General features: G+C 57.2%; 11 protein-coding genes across 11 annotated transcripts; 4 read left to right on the plus strand and 7 right to left on the minus strand.

Moving 5' to 3' along the window:
• Positions 1-163: 163 nt before the first annotated feature.
• On the minus strand, positions 164-2139 carry V1518DRAFT_414600 (uncharacterized protein). Its single transcript, XM_066903615.1, has one exon. The coding sequence runs from the start codon at positions 2081-2083 to the stop codon at positions 632-634; it is 1452 nt and encodes a 483-aa protein (XP_066760161.1). The 5' UTR covers positions 2084-2139; the 3' UTR covers positions 164-631.
• A 170-nt stretch (positions 2140-2309) lies between these two features.
• Positions 2310-5164, plus strand: V1518DRAFT_414601 (glycosyltransferase family 20-domain-containing protein). The gene has a single exon (XM_066903616.1). The coding sequence runs from the start codon at positions 2396-2398 to the stop codon at positions 5012-5014; it is 2619 nt and encodes an 872-aa protein (XP_066760162.1). The 5' UTR covers positions 2310-2395; the 3' UTR covers positions 5015-5164.
• A 19-nt stretch (positions 5165-5183) lies between these two features.
• Positions 5184-6515, minus strand: V1518DRAFT_372822 (uncharacterized protein; the record flags this gene model as incomplete). The annotated part of the gene is made up of 3 exons (XM_066901408.1): positions 5184-5555; positions 5835-6365; positions 6417-6515. 3 exons carry the CDS (start codon positions 6513-6515, stop codon positions 5184-5186), a joined length of 1002 nt encoding a protein of 333 aa, XP_066760163.1.
• A 277-nt stretch (positions 6516-6792) lies between these two features.
• V1518DRAFT_426640 (uncharacterized protein) lies at positions 6793-8526 on the minus strand (the record flags this gene model as incomplete). Its single annotated transcript, XM_066905996.1, has 4 exons — positions 6793-6813; positions 6865-8072; positions 8120-8222; positions 8284-8526. The coding sequence occupies 4 exons, from the start codon at positions 8524-8526 to the stop codon at positions 6793-6795; spliced, it is 1575 nt and encodes a 524-aa protein (XP_066760164.1).
• A 292-nt stretch (positions 8527-8818) lies between these two features.
• On the minus strand, positions 8819-11758 carry V1518DRAFT_372428 (adaptin N terminal region-domain-containing protein; the record flags this gene model as incomplete). Its single annotated transcript, XM_066901391.1, has 2 exons — positions 8819-11411; positions 11460-11758. The coding sequence occupies 2 exons, from the start codon at positions 11756-11758 to the stop codon at positions 8819-8821; spliced, it is 2892 nt and encodes a 963-aa protein (XP_066760165.1).
• A 240-nt stretch (positions 11759-11998) lies between these two features.
• V1518DRAFT_392608 (Alpha/Beta hydrolase protein) lies at positions 11999-13231 on the plus strand. The gene is made up of 2 exons (XM_066901778.1): positions 11999-12226; positions 12281-13231. The coding sequence occupies exons 1-2, from the start codon at positions 12083-12085 to the stop codon at positions 13067-13069; spliced, it is 933 nt and encodes a 310-aa protein (XP_066760166.1). The 5' UTR covers positions 11999-12082; the 3' UTR covers positions 13070-13231.
• Positions 13062-14581, minus strand: V1518DRAFT_414607 (ribonuclease P 40kDa subunit-domain-containing protein; the record flags this gene model as incomplete). Its single annotated transcript, XM_066903617.1, has 5 exons — positions 13062-13397; positions 13451-14072; positions 14123-14185; positions 14235-14391; positions 14453-14581. 5 exons carry the CDS (start codon positions 14576-14578, stop codon positions 13166-13168), a joined length of 1200 nt encoding a protein of 399 aa, XP_066760167.1. The 3' UTR covers positions 13062-13165.
• A 108-nt stretch (positions 14582-14689) lies between these two features.
• Positions 14690-16383, plus strand: V1518DRAFT_414610 (vacuolar import and degradation protein-domain-containing protein). The gene is made up of 2 exons (XM_066903618.1): positions 14690-14760; positions 14809-16383. The coding sequence occupies exon 2, from the start codon at positions 14813-14815 to the stop codon at positions 16184-16186; it is 1374 nt and encodes a 457-aa protein (XP_066760168.1). The 5' UTR covers positions 14690-14760; positions 14809-14812; the 3' UTR covers positions 16187-16383.
• A 59-nt stretch (positions 16384-16442) lies between these two features.
• On the plus strand, positions 16443-18459 carry V1518DRAFT_414613 (uncharacterized protein). Its single transcript, XM_066903619.1, has one exon. It carries the CDS (start codon positions 16500-16502, stop codon positions 18120-18122), a length of 1623 nt encoding a protein of 540 aa, XP_066760169.1. The 5' UTR covers positions 16443-16499; the 3' UTR covers positions 18123-18459.
• A 274-nt stretch (positions 18460-18733) lies between these two features.
• On the minus strand, positions 18734-20209 carry V1518DRAFT_372362 (armadillo-type protein; the record flags this gene model as incomplete). The annotated part of the gene is made up of 2 exons (XM_066901390.1): positions 18734-19149; positions 19207-20209. The coding sequence occupies 2 exons, from the start codon at positions 20207-20209 to the stop codon at positions 18734-18736; spliced, it is 1419 nt and encodes a 472-aa protein (XP_066760170.1).
• Positions 20210-21763: 1554 nt separating this feature from the next.
• Positions 21764-23458, minus strand: V1518DRAFT_414617 (Ssl1-like-domain-containing protein). Its single transcript, XM_066903620.1, has 2 exons — positions 22758-23458; positions 21764-22709 (listed from the first exon to the last, which is right to left on the minus strand). The coding sequence occupies exons 1-2, from the start codon at positions 23342-23344 to the stop codon at positions 21797-21799; spliced, it is 1500 nt and encodes a 499-aa protein (XP_066760171.1). The 5' UTR covers positions 23345-23458; the 3' UTR covers positions 21764-21796.
• Positions 23459-23469: the final 11 nt, after the last annotated feature.

The following is a 23469-nucleotide window of genomic DNA, read 5'->3' on the forward strand; positions in this document are numbered from 1 at the left end:
AACGACAAACAAAAATGGAAGGGGAGAATTCTACAACCGCGCAAGATGATAAGCATTTATAATAAGCCGTTCGGTGATTTTGTGTTTGTGTTTTGATGTTGCTTACGACATGGCTCTCTTTTGAAGTAATCAGCGCGAAAACGGTGGGCGATAAAATTTGTGATCTATTTATATGTAACTATTGCAAATATACGGAAAATGGGATTAATGAGTACTACTGAATATTACGAGGAAGTGGCATGTTGAGTGGACTCCTGTCTAAAGATCACTACTAACCGACAAGACAACTTGAGTTACACTGTAAGACCTCGATCTATTTAGTGGGCTTTGTCAAAATGCTCTTATGAAGAGAATTACTACCTACCAACCAATTATTTTAGCGTACATCACGCAACAACAAGCACACAAGAGCACAGCTCGTGGCTAATAGTATACAAACCGCGGAAACAATGCGCCAGCAAAATATATAAAAAGTCACCCAAACACGCAGACAGACCTATGCCAAAAAGAGACCAAAGGTTGATAACCAATATAAACACATCCGCGCCGGATATTAAACACGAGAGAAGCAAATAATGATACAAAGATTCACAACACGGGAGTGTTATCGTACACACGGAATATTACAGAGTTAGACAGAGTCCGACATGCTGGCAGCGACTGCAAGCGCGGTAATACCGGTGAGTGGCGCGGCGGCACTGGCATAGCCGGGCGCGGGGGGCAGCATATGCTGCGGAGGTGCCTGCAATGCAAGACCCTGTGCCTGTGCCTGGGGTTGGAGTTGCAGCGCGGGCAGCATGGGATGGTGGTGCGCAACGAGATCTGTGTTAGCGGGTCGCGGGGGCGGGAGCAGCTGCGGTATGCCTGGGGCGGTTGCCATGGCGTGAATAGCGGGCGCGGAGGTAGTCTCGTCGGAAATGCGCATTGGGGGGAGCACTACTCCTGAGCACAGATTCGGCGGAGGAAGCACCTCAGGTAGACTATTCCGGCGAGGGAGTACCGGTGGCCGCATTTCTTGCTGCTGTGGCGGGGGTTGAGATGCGGCGGCGGCATAGTAGAATTCGGAGGATGGCGCGACAGGGGTCGTCGACGTGTCGGGCGTCTGCTGGTAGCGCACGTAGGAGTACTGCTGCGGATGCAGGCGCGGCGGGGGCGGGGGCGGCGGGTACGCATAAGGTGATGGTGGGTAGTCCTGCGGTTGTGCAGCGTAGTGGTATTGCATGTACACCGGCTGCTGTTGAGGCTGCTGCCCGCCAGAGTATATAGGGGGGAGTGCATAGCGCGGCTTGTACGCGGCGTCGTCGGCGTCGGCGTAGTAAAAATGTTCCGCGTAGGATGCACTCGCGGGGGGCGTGCAGGGCGTACGCACAGTCGGCGGCGGGGGGAAACGCGAGATGAGACCGGCGGAGTAGGGGCGCGCCGCGGCAGGGGATATTGGCGGCGAGGCGGAAAGGGGAAAGGAGAGCGTAGCGGGTGGCGCGGAGGCGAGGTAGGAGCCGGATGGCAGCGCCGAGGAGGTCAGCGCGGCGGAAGAGGGTGTCGAGGAGCCGTGGTCGTCGGGGCGGTGGAGGAGCGAGAGATTGAGCGGGCCGGGTCTGCGCTGGAGGTCCGGACGGAAACGGGGGGGCACAGGGAACGAGGAGGGCGGGGACGGGGGGTGTTGCGCCGCAGGCGCAGTTGCTAGGGGGGGAGGAAGGGGGATAGCTTGAGAAGCGGACGGAGGCTCGGTTTGGCCTGCAGCGGTCGATGTGGTGGTGATGGCAGAGGCCGCGGTGGACGCGGAGGCAGTGGACGACGCGTTGCTATTGCTGCTGTTTGTGCGCGCAGCCGGCTCAGGGGAGACATACAACGCGGACCCCGGAAGTATGGTCTCGTTGGCGTGCACTGTGTGTGCGTGCTGGCGCAGGTTGTCCAGGCGCGAGAAGGAACGGTTGCAGTGGCAGCGGAAGGGGCGCTCGCCGGTATGCTTGCGGATGTGGCGGGCGAGGTGCTCGGAGCGGGTGAAGACCATGCGGCAGTCGCCAAAGCCTGAGCACTCAAAGATCTTGGGCGGACGAGCCTTGCCGCGGCGGGAGGTGGACATGGCGATGATGGTGGAGGGATGGTGATGGGAAGGAGGGAGGCGGAGGGGTGGTGAGGAGGCGGTGATGGGAAGTGGCGATGGCGGGGGGCCGCCGGAAGTAGAGTGGACAGGGGACCCTCGTCCAGGGTTGCAACCCTTGCAGGGGTTTGTACGCTGACAGTACAAGGGGCCTGTGTGTTTTCACCGGTAAGTGAATCGTACCCACTCAACGACTTGCATGTGCTGGTAACACTAGCGATCCCCACACCGTCTACATAAACCACGCCCCCCCGCGTCGTCTCCTCCTCCTCCTCCTCCCTCTCAATCCCCCCGATGGCCGACGACGTCTCTGGCGTCCCCGGCGTCGACGCCGCCTCTGCCTTCGGCCCCGCATCCGCCGCCGTCGCTGTCTCCGGGCGCGTCATCGCTGCCATGAACGTCCTACCCCTCGAGCTCTGCACTACCATCCCCTCCCCGATCCCCGACTCCGATCCCGTGGCTGCCGCTGCCCTCCTGCGCGAGCAGCTGCCGCTCAGCGTACGCGCTCGCCGCGGTAACTCCGCGCTCTCTTCCGCCCACGCGTACCTCGCGACCGCGACACCTTGGGACGCGGTGCTCGTCGCCTGGACTGGGGAAATCGACGGTTACGACGAGCGCGCAACCGTTCTCACCAACACCCAGTTCGTGCGGGGTGCGGATTCCCCTCCCGCCCTGGAGGATATCGACACTCCGCCAGCGCCGTCAGCGACTGATTTCGCACTTTCCCCGGCCGACCACGCCCGTGCTAACTCCCTCCTGGTTGACGAGGCAGCGGCCGTCGGGCTCGCCGTCGAGCCGATCTTCCTTTTTGGCGGCTCCACCGCACGCTGGCGGTCATATCCCGAGCAAGTTCTCTGGCCGCTACTGCACTACATCATGGGCACACCCTCCGACGGCGTTCAAGAAAAGGCGTGGTGGCTCGACTACGTGCGCTTCAACGAGGCGTTCGCAGATCGCATCTGCTCCATCTACCGGCCCGGCGACGTCATATGGGTCCACGACTACCACCTCCTCTTACTCCCGCAGATCCTCCGTCAACGTCTTCCTAAAGCATACATCGGCTTCTTCCTTCACGCTCCCTTCCCCTCATCCGAGTACTTCCGCTACCTTACCAAGCGCAAGCCGCTTCTCGAAGGCATACTTGGCGCAAATATGGTCGCCTTCCAGTCCGTCTCCTATGCCCGTCACTTCATCTCCTCCACTACCCGCGTTCTCGGCTTCGAGTCGACCCCAGTCTCCGTCGACGCCTTCGGCTGCCGCGTCGCGGTAGAGGTCTTCCCTGTGGGCATCGACGCCGACCGCGTGACGCGCGAAATGGACACCCAGGCTGTTCACGCCAACATGCTTGCCATTCGCGAGCTCTACCCCGGCAAGCAGATCATCGTCGGCCGCGACCGCCTCGACTCTGTTCGTGGTGTCGTGCAGAAACTACGCGCTTTTGAGATGTTCCTGCAGCTCTATCCGGAGCTAGCCGAGAAAGTCGTTCTCATCCAGCTCACCGCCCCCGCATACGCGCAGTCCGCCAAAATCGAGCGCAAGGTCTCTGAGATTATCGCGCACATCAACGGCACCTATGGCATGCTGCACTTTATGCCAGTGCAACACTACTCTCAGCAGATCTCACGCGACGAGTACTATGCGTTGCTACGCGTGGCCGACCTTGGTCTCATCACCTCGGTCCGCGACGGCATGAACACGACTAGTCTTGAATTTGTTGTCTGCCAGCGCGACTCGCACTCCCCGGTGATTTTGTCCGAGTTCACTGGCACTGCATCTTCCCTCGCCGACTCTATCACCGTCAACCCATGGGACTCGGTAGGCGTGGCCAAGACCATCCATGACTGTCTTCTCATGACCGCCGACGAAAAGGCCACGCTGCACGCAAAGTTGTACGCACACATCACGACGCACACCGCGCAGGCCTGGGTGCGCTCGTTCCTCGCACGGCTGCTCGCCGTGCTCGCATCCAACGACACCTCCCATATGACGCCCGTGCTCGACCGTCCGATGATGCACCAAAAGTACAACGCCGCGTCACGTCGCTTGTTCCTGTTTGACTACGATGGTACCCTTGCCCCCATCGTGCGCGACCCCGCTGCCGCCATCCCCCACCGCGCCGTCATCGACACACTGCGCGTGCTCGCGTCCGACTCACATAACCAGGTCTGGATCATCTCTGGCCGTGATCAAGCTTTCCTCGAGCGCTACCTAGGCCACATTGAGAACCTCGGTTTGTCCGCCGAGCACGGGTGCTTCATGCGGCCGATCGGCTCGCGCGAGTGGGTGAATCTCGCGGACGCGGCGGATATGGGCTGGCAAAAAGACGTCATCGACATCTTCCAGTACTTTACCCAGCGCACGCAAGGGTCGTTCATTGAGCGCAAGCGTGCGGCCGTCACTTGGCACTACCGTCGCGCGGACCCGGAGTACGGCGCGTTCCAGGCGCGTGAGTGCCAGAACCACTTGGAGAACACGGTGACGAAGAAGTACGACGTCGAGGTCATGACAGGTAAAGCGAATCTCGAGGTGCGTCCGCGATTCGTCAACAAGGGCGAGATTGTCAAGCGGCTTGTCGCCGAGTACGTCCTGCCGGAGTCGTCCGCTCACGAAACCCCGGATTTCGTTTTGTGCATGGGCGATGACTCCACCGATGAGGACATGTTCCGCGCGCTCGGCAAGGTTGATGAGCTCGACCAGGAGTCGACGTTCAGCGTGACCATCGGCCCGTCGTCCAAAATGACGACAGCGACGTGGCACCTCGTCGATCCCTACGAAGTTGTTCGCGCCGTCGCGGATCTCGTCGGCATGGCCGACGTCGCGGAGGAGATGGGCTCCACGGTCGTACGCGAGGAAGCTCCTAAACTTACCGCCGCTGCCGCTGCACCGCCGCAGCGCATTTTACTACAATCGTAGATTTTTCCGGTTTTTCTGTTCACTGTACATATTCACATCGGCGCGAGATGGAGTTGCACGTGCATTCGTTTGGGGGAGGGGTGATACATTCCAGATAGAAATACAAAAAACCAAGGCGCTCTATATTTTTTACAAGATGATACGACATACAAAATTATTACATAAACTACTACTCGAGCAACTGCACATAGTTGCTTGGGCATATTCCCACCTCGCCGTTTGCGCGGCGAGCCTGCCACCACCGTCCAGAGGTGTCGGACACCTCGAGGATCTCATTTTTGAGGAACGAGAGTTCGTTGATGTCTTCCGGATTCGCATCATAAGGATATATCGCACGTGCACGAAGAGGGTACTCCGTTGGTGCGTCGAGAAAGGTATCCGCTGCTGCGGCAACTGCAGCGGAAGTCGCTGAATCTGGCCCCGGCGGCATGCTGTGCCGCAGCGAGGACGCCGAGTACGGTGTTGGCGTGGCGGTTTCGAAACCGCCGAGTTGCGCGGAGGTGTACATCTGTGGCCCGGCTTGTGATTGTGAAGATTGTGTCTGCTGCTGCTGCGCTGACGCCGACGGTGGCGCAGCGATGAGGATGCTCGACGTGCTTTTGTTTGTGGCCATCGTTGTCGCTGTCTGCGGCGGCTGCTGCTGCATATTCACACCACTGTTCGCCGCGACGGATGAGGGGTAGTAGTTGTGCGTCGGTGAGGTGTTGTGGCTACTGTTGTTGTTCGTATTCGTCCCGCGCGGCGGGGGTACAGCTGGCGGTATCCGCGCCGTCGTGGTAGTCGTGTTGCGGTATGTCGTCCCCGCGGAACTCGGCACAACATAGGCGCCTCCGCTCGCGGTCGTGGGATACGTCCGCATCACGGCGCCGGGTTGCATGAACGCACCGCCGGCGTGCTGCACTGCCATCGGTCCGCTGATCGTGATGTGCCCGTTGTTACTATTCGCGTTGCTGTTCCGCGCGCTCGCACCGCCGGTACGGTACGGATTCGAATTACGTAGAGAGTACGAGTCGATGAACGCGCGCGGCACGGCGTCCGCGCCGGTGCCAAAGTATACTATCCACAGGATGTTGATGATCGACAGCAGGATGTTCCCCGCTGCTGCAGCGGCCTCGGCCGCGATGCCGGTGTACACGAGGTTGTTTGTCGAGTTTGTCGAGTACACGAGCGCAGTGGCGGTCAACCCGACCACCGCGCCGGCGTACGCGTCCGCACCGGCGGGGGTCGAAAACACAAAGGTCACGGCGAGGATGAGCACAAACTGGTACGCGATGCCCCACCACGAGAACTGTGGATACGTGGTCTCAACATCTGCGGCAACGGATGCGCCAAGCGCAATAATCCAGCCGATCTGCCAATGTCAACACCATCTCTTCCTTGAGGGACACAGACAGGCACATACCACAGCCACAGAAACAGTCGCGAGCGCGAAGGGGTCGCCGAGGAAGAGGGCGAGCTGCACGCTGCCGCCGCTGCGAGCCGCGGCGGGGGTATCGCCCATGCGCTGGGCCATTTGCTGGTGTTTTCCCGTCGTGGTGAATGCGGTCGCCGGCGGTCGACGGAGGCGGTACTGCTGTTGAAGTAGTTCGCGGAGTTGCAAGCAAGGGTTGAGGAAGTGCGTGACGCGTTTTACCCACACTACGCGGCAGACCCCTGAGATCCACGCTAGGCCATATTCGGCTACCGCCCCCGCGCCATTTAAACTCGTGCGGCTGAAACACTCCGCGTGTCCACTGCGCTGCACGTGACCCGCAATAGGGTAAACGCGCTCGCCGCCCTCACCGCCGCCTTTCCCAGATCTGTTCTCTGTTAGTAGAGTATTTCGTAGGGGGCGAGAGACGAGTAAATACCTGGATATAGCTCTCGCTGAGGAACAGCGTCTCCCGTCGGATGTCCTCCACGTACAGGTCTTGTATCTGCACCCACTCGTCTCGACTCTTATCGCGCACTTGCACCCGGTACACGTGCCGCGTCTCCTCGCCGCTGCCCACGCCGCCGCCGCCCTCTTTATCTGCCATCACCGACTCGTGCGTGATGTTTGCAACCAGATCATACAGCATCGGCTGCGTCGCACCTTCCACGTACGGTGACATGTCCAGCGCCACAGGCTGGAATGTCACGACGGTGTGGTTGATCTCCTGCGACTGCGACAGCTGTGTGCGCTCGAGACGTTTGATATGTAGTGTCACAAACGGCGGCAGCTCAAGTATCTTAAATCTCCTTCGATCACCCGCCAGCTCCTGCGAGCTGCACCCATCGTACTTGCTCAAAATTGTCTGCAGTGCGACCTGTGGAATGATATTCCGATCAATCTCGTCCTGGAACAGTGGCGCCGGCGGCAGATCCAGCGACAAAAACATAAACGGCATCTCCGTCATCCTGATCTGGGTGTCCGCCTCAAACCGCAACCGGTCCCCCGCGTCCGCGCGCGCCGTGATGCGCTGCGACTCGATCCTTAACCGCCCTTGAAATATCCTTTGCACAAGACTCGATCTGTATTTTGACCGCAGCCCACCCAGCGACAAATGAAGTGTGTTCAAGAACCAGTTCATGAAATCAAACGGTTCGGCTTGCTCGGTACTCAAAAACCGCTTCTTCGACAACGTGCTTATGTCCTGTAGAAGCTCGTGCGGAGATACATGGCCCTTGAATGCGCGCGCGCTCCATAACTTACGCACGAGTATGCTCAGCCTCTGCACGATATCCGGCCGTCCGTCCATATCCGCCAACATCAAGAAATTTCGCAATGGTGCAACGTGCGCAAGACTCTGCAATACCACGTTGACGTAGTCGTTCTGCTTGATGTTGTTCATGCCCACGAACCCAGGACGATACGGTTTGTAGTTCAAATCAAGCGATTCCCGCGCGCGCGTGTCAAGTGCCGCGACGTCGGCCTTTGTGAAGGTCGGGTTCACGACGTACTTGATGTCGTCCAACGCAGCTGAGCGTACTTCGTAGGATTCTGGTAGAATGTAGACTTTAAGCGTTTGTAGGTTGATGTACACGTGGTGGTCTTCGTCGACGCTGTGGAAATATGCATACGACGACTTGCCGCGGCCTACTTCGTTAGCTAACGCTTTTATTAGCAATCTGTGAGGTACATACCCTGGAAGTACTTCCCGCACACCAAACACGCGTAGACGTTCACATTTGATAACGACACCGAGCAAAGCTTCTCGAAATCAAAGTCAAGCCGCTTCCGTTCCACCTGTGTAACGTAACTCATTAGCAATCCGTCATATATCAAAGGACGAAAACACTCTACTCACCGTCTCAAGATACAAGTCGCTCCGCTGCGCCTGATCTTCCTCATATGTATCACCATTTCCATTCTTCAGGTCGTCGAAATCTTCGCCGTCGTCCCGGTCCTGCTCTTGCTCGCCGCGCTGTACTACCGCTGTATCATCATCACATTCGCTCACCATCCGCTTCTTCGCAAGTGGCGGCACGACACCGTCCTCAACACTCTGGTTTTCAATATCCTCCGCTCTGCGCTTAATTCCTGACGACATATCTATGCCTTTTTGGTACTGCTTCGTGAACTGAACGACCGAGATCAAAGAGGTCTTCTGCGCGCGATGCTGGTTGTGTCCCTCAACGCGCCAGAAAATCATGAACCTCCAAACTCTATTTTTTGTCGCGGTCCTGACTCCAAATCAACTTCTAGGGCAGCAGTTGCTAACATATAACATGCTCTTACTATAACTACACGCAGCAGCTCGATGGTCTAATAACACAAACAGTAAACAAAGAACAAAGAACAAAATCTTACTAACTTAAGTGCAATGCTTCTCAGCTTCAACCCTACTTGGTCGCCGCTGCCCGTTGGCTCGCGGCAATGCGGTCGCCCAAAGACAACGCGAGGCCCTGGCCTTTGCTTCGAATCCGGATGTGGCCGACTATATTACCCAACGCCTCCTTTTCAATGCTCAGGTTTGCCAGTGCGTCCTCGCCAAACACGCTCTTTGCGTACATGTTCGCGCTCAGAAACTGGCAGTCGCCCTGCAGACTCGCCTCGGGGGTCAGCACTGACATGTTTGTGTACTTAACGAGCTTGTCCAGGTACTGCTTCAGGTTCACGTCCGGCGACGCGGAGTTGATGTTCACCTTGTTCTCCCATTCGAACTCGGTCCACATGATACGGAACTGTGTCTCGCTCACCGTGCCCGGGTGGATGTAGTCCATGATGTCAACGTGAACATCGTTCAAGATTACAATGTTCGTCTCCAGTGACGACTTGCCGTCGTACACGATGTTGCCGAAAATCACACCGGTGTCGGTCGACGAGACCTTCACAGTCGCCTGCACCGAGTGGAATGCGTGCGGGCCTAGATTGTGCGATGTCGGCTTCTCCACCACCTTCAGGTCGCCCAGCGTAGCAAACTCAACGCACAGGTTCTGCAACGTGTCCGTGGTCTGATTCACCAGTAGCACGTCGAGCACAATATCGAATTGATGCACCTTGACGTATGCCTCCGCGTAGACCTTATCAGAGAATCCGGTCAGCTGCACGACCTTCTCCAACTTCGATCCAAGATCTTCTGAAACCGTCTCCGTGCCGGTAGCCTTCGACAGATCCAGTTCGAAATCTCCCGCATCCTCGCCTTCATTCTTCTTTGACAGCTGACGAATACCCAGAGTGTCATCGACCTGCACCGCGTTCTTCGCGCGCTCGATCCTGTCCTTGTCCGCGCGCTTAGATTCCTCGGCCAACACCATGGCGTGGAACGCCGCGTGCGTGTCTTCCAAAAACACCTCGTCGACGAGTTTCTCCTCATCCAGGTCGGATAGAGACTTGATGCAGCTCATGATACGGTCAACCGAGTCCTCGTCGATTGGCGACTTGACAAACTTAGACTGACCGACCCGGAGAACAGAGATCAGAATAAGCATAGCTTCGGCACGTAGCAGGTTCTTCTGCTTCTCGTCCGTAGAGAGCTTAGAGTAACGCAGCACGAGCTTGGTGAGAGTGGATGCAAGCGACGACGCAAGATAGTAGTCGCCGTCGAGAATAAGCTGGCGCAACGGCGGCTTCGACGCAGCCTTGACAGCCTCAAGCTTGGCATTCGCGGAACTCGCGGTGGTCAATGCGGACTCTGTCGCGTATGTGCCGTCGGGTAGAACCTTGCGCGACGATTTGGGCTTGGTCGGTGTGCTGCCGTTCGTCTTCTCGTCCTCGACCGGCTCCAATGATGCAGACGAGTCGCCACCCTGCACAGCGTCAAGCAGACGCTGCTCAGAGGCCAAAATCGGGATCTCGCCGATGCTGGACCGGATCTTTTTCCATGAGTTGCGGATGTCGTCCTCCGACGAGCAGTACTCACCAATAACCCAGAGAGCGCTGCGGAACACTTTCCCGCTGCGGACATCGCCAAGAGTAGACACAAGACGGGCCACGATGGGCGCGCGCATGGTAGGATACTTTTCAAGTACCTCCTTGATGAACGAGATGACGTCAACGGCGGAGGCGTTATTGAAGTCGGATATATAGTCCATCAACAGGTCGACGACCGAGGCGGCGACCTCACCAAACTTGATGGCACACTGATGGATGGCATGAATGAGCAGCTGGCGATACTCATTGTTCTTCTCGTAGTCCTGGTCAATAGTCTTGGCAAGCTCCTTCTTGAGGAGCAAGATAACCTCTTCAACGTTCTTGCTTGAGATCATCTCGAGGGCAATCTGAAGTGCCTTGCGACGAACATCAATATCAGGGCTCGACAGGACACGCAAGATCTCCATGGTGAGATCGTCAAGCACGCCTTCGTTCTTGCGGCGAAGCTGGTCGACACGCTCTAGGACGATGAGCTTGACATTGTTGTCGGACTCCTTGACGCTTAGCTCAATAAACTTGCTGGCTGCGGCCTTGATAGCGACGGGATTGCTCGTGAGCGCAGTGAGAGCGGTAGCGGCCTCATAGACAACAGTGCTGGACGGTGCGTCGAGGAGGTCAAAGACAAGACGTAGGTAACGGGCCTTGTTTGTGGCGTTTGTGAGCGCGTCCTTGCGGATGAACTCGATGAAAGCGAGTTGGAGGAGCTCGTCCGTGCTGGGGATGGTGTCGTAAGACTTCAGGAGAACCTCGACCGCGCCCTCAGGGAAGATGTTTGCGAGCACGACGAAGGCATTGCGCTTGCAGATAGTGTCGGACTCGGTTTCGATGAAATTCATGACGAGCTCGGCGGCGTCGGGCATGAGGTTCTCGGAGAGGCTAAAAATTGAATATACAGCAAAAACGGCGTTCTTCCGGACGTAAGCATGACGGTGTTCGAGGCAGGAGCGCACGGAAGGGATCAAGGGCTCCAGGAGCTCCGCCTCCTTGAGCTTGCTGAGAAAGCGCAGGGTCGCTCCGCGGATATACTCGTTGGGGTGCTGCAAGTCATTGCGGATGGCATTGCTAGAAGCATGAGTACAAATCACCGAAAAAAGCATGCACAATACTCACCAGACGAGGATCATCTCCTGCTTGAGCTTGCCATCGGGATTGAGCTTGGGGCAAATCTCCCAGTAGAACTGGAGCAGCTTCTTGAGCGCCTTGGACTTGGACGGCATGACAAAGCGGATGACGTGCATGAGCAGGGAGGGCATGGGGTCGCCATTGAGCATGATGATGAGGATGTGCTTCATTGCCTCGATCTTGATGGGGTCGTTGCCGCGCTCGAGCTGGAACTTGAGGTCCTGCAGCGAGGGCTGGTCGGCCGAGGACGTCTCGTGGACGAGGGTGTAGGAGGCCGAGTCAGCCATTGCGTCGGCGGGGAGTGAGGACGGGCAGATGGCCGAAGGTGATTGGGGGGACGGTGATGGTAGGTGGTGTTCAACGTGTGTCGTTTCCGCGGAGAGCATCGTGCTGCAGCTCCCGCACATCTCAGCACTGCGCAGTTCCCAGTATGCGTTCTAAGTATAACTCGCGACACGCTTTAAGAGTCACCTGCGGTTTACCCCTCACTGCGCAGATATGTACAAGAGTCTCCAGCATCACTCACACACGTGTCCTAGATCACCCCGAAGTCCTCAAGGACCCTGACTACATCAGCTCTCCTCAGATTTCCGCAGGTCGCACACGCAAAAATGAGCAAGTACGAAGCATTCAACAAAACCACGGTCGCCTTCAAGAAGGTCAACGACCACAGCATCCTCACCGATATCTTTGTCCCCATCGACGTCCCTGCGGGTCCCCGACCGGTGTTAATCTACTTCCATGGCGGTTTCCTGGTCAGCACTACATTCGATCAGTTTTAGGAATGCCAGTTGACTAATGACTCCCAGATATCTGGCGCGCGCAACCAGTACGAGTGGATTGGCACCTGGGTATTCGAGTACGCGGCCTCGCATGGTGCGATCCTCGTGCTGCCCGACTACCGCTTATTCCCCGAGGCCACAGGCGTCGAGATCCTCGAGGACCTCGACGACTTCTGGACATGGCTGCGCGAGAAGCTGCCAACAATCCTCGAGTCAATTGCTCCCTCCGGCGTCACCGCTGACTTCAGCAAGGTCGTCTGCTGCGGCGGCTCGGCCGGTGGCTACCTTAGTCTACAGTTCGCGCTAGACCACAAGGACGATCTCAGCGCCGCTATCGCAGTCTACCCCGTCACTGACATCCGCGCGCCGCACTACACCCAGGCATACGAGAAGATCATGCTCGGCCAGCCTATGCGGCCCGCGTCGGTCGTCGAGGACCACCTCGCCAAGATGCCCAAGGACGCCGTCGTCACTGCGGATGTCTCTCCGGAGCGCAACGACCTTATGTTCGCAATCATCCACCACGGCCGTTACCTCGAGCTCATGGGTCCGCAAGAGCCCCGCATCTTCATCGATGACCGCGTCAAGGCCGGTGACAAGTTCCCACCACTGCTCGTCATCCACACCGAGGCTGACTCTGGTGTGCCGTTCCAAGGCACCAAGGACCTGCTCGACATCACGAAGGAATGCCAGCCGGAGCTTGAGGTTAAGCTGCTGACTCCTCCGGGCGACCACGGATTTGACTCAAACATGCACATGGACGACCCAGAGCTCGCCGATGGTCTTACCTTCATCACTGGCAGGTGGCTTATGTAAGCTAATAGTTATGATATAAACACAAACTCGTTGGCAATGCACTATATAGCCGCGGTTTAGTATGTACATTGTGTTCGTTTCACAGATGCGCGTCTGCTAGCTGTGCTGATCGTGACTTCCAACAACTTCAAACACAGTCACGTCTTTGCTCGTGCCGTTGGAGCTATCGTTCTCGTTAGCGACGGCGGCGGGTTTGCTCCTCATCACAAGCATGTAATCATTCTCGCCCGAGACGAGAAACCCGTGCTCTTCCGCACCCCAGCTGACGGGCGCGTCCTCGAATCCGTAAACGGCCATAATGGCCCAGTCGTCGCTGTGCAATATATCTCTGCGACCCGTCGTCAGTACAAGACGGAGAAAGCGGGGAAACGTGACACTTACATAACACTGTTGTACATTTCGGTAAGCATTTGGGAGGTGAGAAAGCCGCTAATTGTGAGTTTGACAATATTGATACCGTTCTTCTTGCTCGGAGGCAAGAATTCCAAGTCGCTGTCGTCAAACACAGCGTACGACGAGATGAGCGCGCGGGTTTTATCACGCATCGTGACACGGGGGCTGCCGACCGCCAGCAGCGATATCCACTCAAGCAAATGCATGTACCCCTCACTAACCACCTCAGCCGTGAATTTCTTTCTCTCATTTTCTCCGATCGGCTTGTTTAACTTTGGCACGCTCACGTACGGATCTAGCGGGGGAACAAGCACGTTGCTCGCACGGCTGAGATCAAGCGACTGCTCATACAGGGTGGCGTTGAAAAAAGCAGGCAGTGGCGGTGGTGGTGACTTGCCCTCCGTAGGAAACACGCAGACTAGAAACGGCGTGGCTTCGGTGAGGGCCGTGAGTGCAGAGAAGAGGCGGTTGAAGGCGCTGCTGCCACTGAGCATGCTGGGCTTGCGCAGATCGTAGGTCACATTGAAGCGAGAATTGGAGTAGGCTGACTGTGTTCCCTGCAGGCCGCTCTGCTGGTAGATTTCCTTTCGCAGCGACATTTGCAGCATACCTGTACGTAGTTAGAAGGCGTGTATGCAGACGAGGCAGGATTAAGCGCACCTTCGCATATGCAGAAAACGTCCTCGGAGTCAATGCCGGTGAGCGAGAGCACAAGGCAGTTTTCTACGTCAGTCAGTACAGAAGAGCAGTGCACACAGGAGTCAACACGCACGCTTCTTGATGTACTCGTTGAAGAACTCTGGCCGCAGAAACGACGAAGGCGGCGTCACAGTGTGGTAGTACGTAGACTTTGCGCACTCGGTTCCATCAAACCACGGCAGATAGCGCAGTCGCGTATCGTAGATCGCTGTGGGTACGAAGATCTCGGCCTACGTGCAGTAGTTAGATAAACGCAGAGACAGCCGTGATGGCATCGGTGGGAGCAGCTACTTGACGGTTGAAGTGGTGGCCGGCCACGACGCGCAGCGGCGCTCCCTGGTCGTGAGGCCAGGCGTAACGTGCAACATAGGCCTTTGGCTTGCGCTCGCGACGGGAGAGGGCAAAGGAGGTCGACATGCTGGGGGGTGAATGTGAGGGGAGGGCAGTATGGGGAAGTCATGACGAGGGGCGCGGTTACCCGGCGCGAATGGGCCGGGCTTGCGCTGGCCGCCTCGACAACTCTCTACTCCTCACTTCACCAATCTCACCCCCAAACAGACCCCTGTCCTTTCTCCTCCCGCGCCGGCGCGGTCTTCCAGGTCCGTGTGTCCTCGCTGCTTGCTGCGTGCGTCTGCTAACCGCCACAGGAGCATGCGCAATTCCGGTCCAGGCCAGGCTTCGTCCTCTCCGCATGTCCCCGCCCCGTCCTCGTACGTGTTCTACGCCTCAACCGCCTCTGTCGCCTCTTCACGGCCGCCGCTGTTTGCGCGAACGATTTCGCCACAGAGGATACCAAGCCCTCAGCACGCGCGTGCCGACGAGCCTGCCCCCGCGCCTCCATCACTCTCGCGCGTACACGTGCACGCCCACGGGACGACCAACACCCACCACACCCATCCTCATCTCACCCATCGCCCGGTGCTAGAGCGCGCCGGCTCCTCTGCCTCTTCCACTTCCTCCGCTATCCCGCACATTGCCTCGGGGCTGCCTCTGTGGACACGGTACGACCTCTTCGTCTCCTCAAACCAGCCGGCCTCCTCCTTGTCATCCTCCTCCGCCTTCGCCGCTGCCTCTTCCTCTTCCTCCTCCTCCTCTGTATTCAACCCGATCGGCTCCCTCATCGCTCCCCCCACGGACACAACCCCAACTGACGACGGCTCCTCTCCCGGTTCCACCTCAACGTTCTCTTCCTCCGCCTCCTCTCCTTGGACCTCCTTCTTCGACCCTGCCACAATGCCCGTTTCTGCTCTCGACGGCGACGTCGCCACTTCCTCCTCTGCCGCGGCCGCCCTCCACAAGCAATCCCTTGCAGCTGCAGTTGCAGGCAATGATGGCGCTGATGGCGTGGACAGCGACGAATGCGCGCGGCCAGTCTGTACCGCTACTGTCACCTCGCCACCCATGCCGCTGCCGCTCGAGTCCGCGAGCGACCTCATCCACACACGTCGCGTGCTGTCAACGTCATATTCGTCGTATCTACGCTCTGGCGCGCGGTTTATGGGCACGCAACAGTCTGGACGGCAGACGTACGAAGTCCACGTCGAGCTCAAGCACGTCGACATGGCGGACTCCTTCGTGTGTGGTTATTTGTACATCAAGGGTCTCACCGAGGACCACCCTACCCTCACAACCTACTTCGAGGGCCAGATGATTGGCCCGAAGTACTCCTTCCTCACACGCCGCCGCGACTGGGGCGCATCAGAAAAGGTCGACATCCAGCACTGGGCGCGGTTTCCGCCATGGCGACCGTTCGCCAAAGCCGCCAAGCGCCCGGACTACCGTCACTCCAACTTCGAGCAGCGCGACCACATCTTCATGCGCTGGAAGGAGTGCTTTCTCGTGCCTGATCACCGCGTGCGTGACATCTCCGGTGCGTCTTTCGCGGGTTTCTATTACATCTGCTTCAACCAGCTCACCGGCTCTATCTCGGGTCTATATTTTCACCAAATATCGGAAAAGTACCAGCAACTGGAACTCTCCCATGTGCCGGATCGGGGAAATTATTACTCGTACGAGTTCCGATGAGCATGCCATGATCTAGGAAATATTTGGGGTGGGGATTTTGTCTTGTGCGCACTTGTGTATGTTTGCGAGTGCGTTTTTCCATATGTAACCATGGTATGTTTTGTTTAGTTATTTTTATTCCCACTGTATGTACCCGCGACCATGCTTTAGTGCTTGTATTCCAAATATACACTGTCCAAAAGGCAGTCTTATAGAAAGCTGTTTGTCCCTTGTTCCTTATCATCATTGCTCATCGCCGCCGCACAGCGCAGAGCCGGGGTTCCCGGGAAGTACCGTACACTCTCCACAACCCAACCCCCCATCACCACACGACATGCGCACAGCTGCATTCGAGCACTACCCCATCGCCGCATCGACATCACCACAGACTCCGGGGGTGACGGAAGAGGCGGCGGTTGAAGCGACGGTCGAAGCGGAGATCGAAGCGGTTGAAGTAGCGATGAGAGCGCACATGAAACAGCGACAGCATCAACCGCCGATAGCCGCGGAGGAGAACAAGAAGCGGCAAGCAAAGGCGATACCACAGGCGCAGCCGAAGACTAAACGAGCGAAAGTGCCGAAAGATGTGTCGCCGTTGTCAACTCTGGTTCCTGTCGACTTGTTCATGGTCTACGGTCCTTACGGTCACGACAAGGCCAGCAACAGCGGCGTGGCCTGCAAGACCAGTCCCGAGGTCGATAGCACCAAGAATACCGCCCTCAGCACCTCCAGCAGATCACTTACCGCCGACAAAAATAGACCTGATATCCCCTTTAAAACAGCTGGATACCCACGCATCCCGTTTAACCAGCTCCCCCCGCCAACAGCAGCACCGGTATATCTACCACCGACTCCATCACCGCCATCAGAACTCGAGCAAACGGACCCATCACTGCCGCAGTCCGCCTCACTTGACCTCACAGCGGACTATGCCACCGCCGAGAACGTGCTCTTCTTCCGCTGCCCTGTCTCGACATGCACAACCAAGACCGCCGCGAAACGCTCGCGTCGCGCCATAATGCGACATCTGCGCGCGCGCCCCGATGCCGATCACCGCAGTGCTCTCCTCGTGTTTTCCCAGCAAAACCGCGCAACCATGACGGTGCGCGAGCGCTCGCGCAAGACGTCCGCGACGTACCGCGAGAAGCACACGTGCATCGCACAGCAGCGTGCGGACGACGTCGGCGCGCCGTATCTCGCGCCGCTATTTAATGACGTACTTGTGAAAAAACACAAGGCATACGTACGCAAGAAGATTCTTGCGTCGCTTGCATCCGTGCCGAAGCCCTCGTGGCCGGTACTCCACACTGCGTCGGCGGACTCCGCGTTTACAACCTACACACAGAGCATGCAGACGAATCTGTTGTTCGTTCTCCATGAGCTCGATCAGTCTGTTTACTTCCCACCCAGCGCGGATATCCCCACGCTCCTCCGTGACGGGGAGAGCTACTATCGCGGCTGTCTGCAGCGTCTGGAGACTCGACACCCCGCGCGCCGCGCCCAACTCGAGCACGTTCGCGCGCAGCTCGATGATCCCGACATGCTCGTTCGTGCCAGTGCGGAATTCGATGTGTGGAAGCGTGACGCTGACCTTGCCCGCGCGCGGCAGAAGCTCGACCGGGAGCGCTACGAGGGAGAGTGCTACAATGCCGCGAAGGAGATGGAGGCGTGGGAGAAGGAGCGCACGCAGTGTGAAATCGAGCGGCGTGTGGACGAGGAGATGCGTACGTGGCGCAGCAGGCTGGCCATGAAGCTAAAGCTTGAGTGGGAGCAGCGGTTGAATGGCGGCGGTGTGTCCGGCCCCCCCGCGACCCCGTTGGCTGACATGTCTATACTTGACGTGGACTCAGACGTGGACAACGACAACAGCAATGATGACAGGGAAGACGAGAACTCCTTAAAGGAGCGTCTAGACGTTGTCGATGCAGTCCCTATCATGACAGCCACGCGGAGCTGACCAATTGGTGTTCCATGTAGTCATCGGAAACATACTCTGCGCAACGCTACTGTAGCCCCATGTGTAGAAATAGATTGAAATTCCTTCAATTTGGACACGGAAAGAAATATCCCAAATACGCCTTGGCCGTACAACAACAGAGTCCGGCCAATACAAAACATACTATGTACAACAGTCATTCATCATCATAATCAGTCATCATCTCGATACCACACCGCGCTTTAAGTTCCCAGATAAGTCACTTCAAGATCTCTTGTAACAACAACACAACAACGAACACATTATGATCTGACCGGGGGTATAATAATTTCACACAATAAAATTCAGAAGACACAACCATAAACCGAAACATAATTTGATACAAGTAGAGCATCCCATACCACATCCGTGTCATCAAAAACAAACGTCGTTCATAATCTGTGCATGAAATCGCAGTATCAGTCGTATAAAAGAAACACACTCCTCCCCCATGAGAAACATCTTAACAAAGATGAAATACAGAGCCCGTCTAAGCCACGGGGCATTTAGATGACGAACAGCTCGATATAAAAACCAACAAAAACAAACAAACAAAAAAGATTCGTCAAAACAGCTCGGAGCAGAGATGGATATCAGAACATGTTTCGTCGGTCCTTGTGGTGGTGACCGCCGTGGTGACTGTGGTGATGGTGATGGTGACGTGTCGTGCCGCCGCCGGCGCCCATGTTTGACATATCCGTTGTTCCGGATGCACCGGAACCGCCGTTACTGCCTCCAGAAGCAGAAGCAGATAGCGACAGAGAGGAAGATCCCGGTGCGGGCAAAGATAGCTGCGAGGACGACGCAGATGCGGAGCTACTGCCACCGAATGTCGGACCGGCCTGGTTGCGGTATCTGTCGACAATCCACGCACACTTCGAGCCCCACTTGGAACCACGGAGGGACACCATATGCTTCTTTATCTGCGCAGCCACAAGATCCTTTTGTGCATTGCTCGCGTTATTCAGGATATACTGGATCAGATAGTTTCCGTGCGCATCAGAAGCAACTAAAAGCACAAAATATCAGTAATCAAGACTACTACGGGAGTATAAACACCTCATACTGTCAATCAGAGGGATTCGCGGCCTCTCCGGGCGCCCGTCGCAGATCTTGACGAGGTACCGATCAACCTCCTCCGGTGGACTGCACTTGAGCATCTTCTCGATGACCTTCGATGCAAACTGGTCAGTTGAATACGACACCGCGTTCGCGATAATCAAGTCCAACGCGCGGCCTGCATCGTCCGGCTCGCCGTGCTCAATCATGTGCTGCACGACCCAGTTCCCCCACTGCCCGCGAGCGATGACGTCCATGTTCGCAATCACCTCCTCGATGCAAGGTCGCTTGTCTTCCTCGACGCAATTCTCGAATATGTTCTGTACGACGAGACTGCCTGTCTCGCCGAGCGCGACTTGCGTCCACATCCCTCGGAGCTCCTGGTTCACGTATTGCATGATCGCCGGCGGGGTGCCGTCCCAGCGCAGCTCGAAGAGCTTCTGCCACACGTGGCACGCGTACCGGTGCATCACGGTGTCGGCGACGCGGCGCAGGAGCTCCATGACCATGTCGGCCTTGACTGTCTCGTCGACACAGTCGAGCGCTTTCTGCACGACATGGCATCCGAAGGAATCCATCGCAAGCGAGAGCACATTCCCCTTGATCGCTCCCGCAATCGCGTGAATCTGCTCGGGCGTACCATGCTCGAAGCACCGCTGAACAAGAAAGTTACCGAACCGGTTCACCATTAGCGGGTATGCGAGCCCTACGATCGCTTCGATGATGGCAAACTTCTGCTCCGTGGTCCCGCTCTTCAGCTTCTGCTGTAAAAAAATCGACGCTTGCTGGTCGTTGTTGTTAACAATCTTGTCCACGATGTATTTCCAGTCGCAGTTCACTGGACGCTCTAGAAGGTAACGATAGTTGATCGGCTCGGTGAGCGTGACAAAGGTCATGCCGCCCTGTGACGAGGATGAGGGCGGTGGGACCGATAAACCAATCGATGGCGTCTGGAAATGCGGAAGGAGTCCCGGTGTGAATTCGCGGCTGTGAGCGGATAATGTCGACATTCCCTTGTTTGGGATCACGTCCTCCTCGGTGCCGCTCATGTCCATTGTTGACAGCCACGCGGCGGAGCTCGTCATCCCTCTCGTGCCGTCACCGCTCTGAACTCGCTTATGCGTCGTACTACCAAGCGCCTGAAGCGCTGCGGATCCCGCGCCCCACTTCCTGTCGACGCTGCCATTGCCCAACGACTGCGACATAGGCGGCGCCATCAACGATGTGCTACCCGTGCGGAAATGCTGAAACATATTGCTGCCGTTCGACATGCCACTGCCGACAGCGCTCGACGGTGCTTGAATAGGCTGCGGCTTCATCGTGGGTTGTTGTTGTTGCTGCGGTCCGTGCGACTGCGCCCGTGCCTGATACGACGACACGCGTCGCCAAATGCTGTTGCCCAGGGGCGCGTACTCGGACGTGAGCATGGGCGAGTCGTTGAGCTGAATGTCTTGCGACTCGTCGCCCAGTAGCGCGGAGAGTAGCGACGACGGAATCACGCCGCTTTCAGCCGCGGTCGCCATTGTCAATGCTGGTGCGGGCTGCAGTTGCTGCTGCGGCTGTTGCAATAGCGGGGAGGCCCATTTAGATTGGAACTCCGACGAGAGGTCGCGGGGCATAGCCCCCAGAGTAGAAAAATCTGACGCTGGCAACGAAGGAATTTGCTGTTGCTGTGCGCCAAACTGGTAGCGAAACATATCCTGTACCCGCTGTCCGCCAATCGCGGCAGCGCCCGGAAAGTTGGGATCATAGTTCTGCGAGTCGACCGCCGTAGTATCGTCAAGCGCATCCAGCTCGACCTGGGACATGAGGTATTTCTTCTGCAGCTCAATCAGCTTCGCTTGCTTCTCAAGCCGCGTCAGCAATACGTCGCGTTCAGCGCGCGTGGGCGAACCGGGCTGCAGGTTGAGGAGGTTAGAATCGGGCTGCAGCGGCAGCTTCACGGGCTGCTGGGACTGTGCGAGCGGCTGGATATGTGTTTGTGCGGTCGGGGTATAAGAGCATGTCGTGTTATTATTGTTATTGTTGTTGTTGTTGGAATTGTCAAGCAGCCCGGCAGAAGCCATGGAGATGTCGTCCATGAAGGCTTGGAATGCAGCTGCGCCGCCGGAATCGGACGTGGACGAAGACATGAGCTGCCGAGCGACAGAATCAAGCCAGAAACAGCGCGTGTGCAGATCAGATACCAGCAGAAAGACAAAGTCGCGTTCGCGTTCGCGTTGGAATGTAACGAGTTGGGTGTGAAAACAGCGATATGCGAAGCGTAGGTTGGGCGAGGGAAAGAAAGAAAGAAGCGAGCGAGCAAACGAGCGAAGTAGAGCCGGCCGAGGGAGGGACAGGAGCAGTGCGGTGTCAACACAGAGACGGGACGCAGCGGTCGTGTTTGCAAACGGGCTGGGGAGGAACAACAACAAAGAGGAAGAGTGGGAACGCGCTCGCGGAGCGGCGGGCCGCTGCGGCTGGCTCATCGTTTGTCAGTGCAAACTCAGATATGCCCTAACCCAAAACGCGTCAGGCAGCCGCACGCGTGCCGCACGCGTCGTTGCCCCGGCAACACTATAAAATCATCATGGTATCGTACAATTGCTACCTACCAGCTACTGCGCCGGCACGGTCCGGCTTGAGAGCCGGGCTGTCCGTCCGTTTGTTACCTGGTTGTTGATGCTCTGCTGCTGCAGTGACATGTTCGACGCACTTTCGCAACCCGGACAGCAGTGAAGGACTTCGTGCGAGAAGAGGTCGCAGTCTATGCAGAAGTGTTGGCCGCAGTCCGGGCACCGGAACCGGCCGGTGGGCACTTTAATATTAGCTGCGGGTGTGCTGACTGTAGTGATCTTGTCCGTGGTTTTCAGGCTCACGCCGGCTTGGCTCACGGAGAGGCGTATCCGCATTTCGCCGCCGGAGGTGGTATCGGACGATATTTCGATCTTAGGAAATGGCCGCTGGCAGGCAAAGCATGCTGAAGTCTTGCGCGCATCCTCGGCTTTTACTTCGTCCCAGTTGCGTAGTGGCATAAGGTGATGATACGATCTCGCGAGATGCGTTGAGAGAATCAAGGTCAGCTCGCATGCAGGACATTCCGTGGGTAGCGAGCACACCTTGACCTTACACCGTGGACACACGTATCCGCCTTTTGAAAGCCTCGAATGGCACGCGCAGAAGGAAGGTGTAGTCTCGACAATACGACTGGGAAACCCCATGCGCATGAGCTCCGAGCCACTCCTGTTCGCCGCCGCCTTCGCCGAGGCCGGAGGGATGCACGCAGCAAGTAACAGTTCCTTGAAATGCTGCTCGTGTAAAGCAACACCGTAGGTAGACAGTACGTCGCCGTCGTTGGTTTGCTTACATAGTTCCTTGCACACTGCCACTTCGGCGGCAAGACCGACGACGCGGACGCGGATGCGCTCGGCTTTCAGGGTCGCGATGGTCTTGTGGATATCGCCGGGGTCGCAGGAGAGAAGTGAGCCGAAGATGATGACGACTTCCTTCGTGCCGTGGGTTGGGACGTGGCTGTTGATTAGTAGGGTCACGGAGAAGAGAATATAGGAAAACGCTTACTAGAGCGCGCCCCGGCACATTTCGAGCGCATTTTGTAGCGAGGGATCTCCGGAAGGTTCCTTCTTCTTGAGATGCTGGAGGGCTTGAATGTGCTCGGTGGGGTTGCTACCGAGCTGGGAGATGAGAGTCGCGAGACCGTTCCGCATGCCAATCACGCCGAGCTGCGAGATAGGATTCTGCTCAAAATAGTCGGCGACAAACTGCATGGCGTAGCTCAGACTCAACATATACCGCGATGGCCGCATGTCCTTATCTGTCATGGAGTTGCTGAGGTCGATCACCAGCATGAGATGGCGAATGATTCCTCGCTGCACGGGTGTTGAGTCGTAGTAGAGCCGCTTTCGCTTATTTGACTGCACAAGATCTGCTACAGCGCCAGCTAGACTGCCGCCCTCGTCTTCCTGCACGACATCCCATGGTCGTTGGATCGAATCCTCCCAGACGTAGCCGCCGCCGGTCGCCGAGCGCAGTTCTGCGTTCCCGGCGCGCGAAGTCGCCCGCGTGGAGACGCCGCCAGTCGTCGCGCGTGAATCGCCGTCAGGCTCGGGTGACGACTCAGCATGATAAGACTCGTCCGAATCCGACATGCCAACGTAGAGAGTATTAGCAGTGGAACCGGAGCTGGCAGCACAGCAAGACGATAACGGTGATTCTGCGGCTTAAGCGGTGAATTCGCGAACCTATTTTTATGCCACGCCGACTAACGGCGCAG

Source organism: Limtongia smithiae (genome assembly GCF_038497785.1).
Source record: "Limtongia smithiae strain NRRL Y-17922 unplaced genomic scaffold V1518scaffold_4, whole genome shotgun sequence".
In the NCBI taxonomy this organism is placed as follows: Eukaryota; Fungi; Ascomycota; class Lipomycetes; order Lipomycetales; family Lipomycetaceae; genus Limtongia; species Limtongia smithiae.

Excerpts from the sequence above, each read along its gene's own strand:
- V1518DRAFT_414600 (XM_066903615.1), bottom strand. The coding sequence starts at position 2,083 with ATGTCCACCTCCCGCCGCGGCAAGGCTCGTCCGCCCAAGATCTTTGAG.
- V1518DRAFT_414601 (XM_066903616.1), top strand. The coding sequence starts at position 2,396 with ATGGCCGACGACGTCTCTGGCGTCCCCGGCGTCGACGCCGCCTCTGCC.
- V1518DRAFT_392608 (XM_066901778.1), top strand. The coding sequence starts at position 12,083 with ATGAGCAAGTACGAAGCATTCAACAAAACCACGGTCGCCTTCAAGAAG. Across the intron at positions 12,227-12,280 it reads ACTTCCATGGCGGTTTCCTG|ATATCTGGCGCGCGCAACCA; the intron begins GTCAGCACTACA and ends AATGACTCCCAG.
- V1518DRAFT_414610 (XM_066903618.1), top strand. The coding sequence starts at position 14,813 with ATGCGCAATTCCGGTCCAGGCCAGGCTTCGTCCTCTCCGCATGTCCCC.
- V1518DRAFT_414613 (XM_066903619.1), top strand. The coding sequence starts at position 16,500 with ATGCGCACAGCTGCATTCGAGCACTACCCCATCGCCGCATCGACATCA.
- V1518DRAFT_414617 (XM_066903620.1), bottom strand. The coding sequence starts at position 23,344 with ATGTCGGATTCGGACGAGTCTTATCATGCTGAGTCGTCACCCGAGCCT. Across the intron at positions 22,710-22,757 it reads ATGTGCCGGGGCGCGCTCTA|CCACGTCCCAACCCACGGCA; the intron begins GTAAGCGTTTTC and ends ACTAATCAACAG.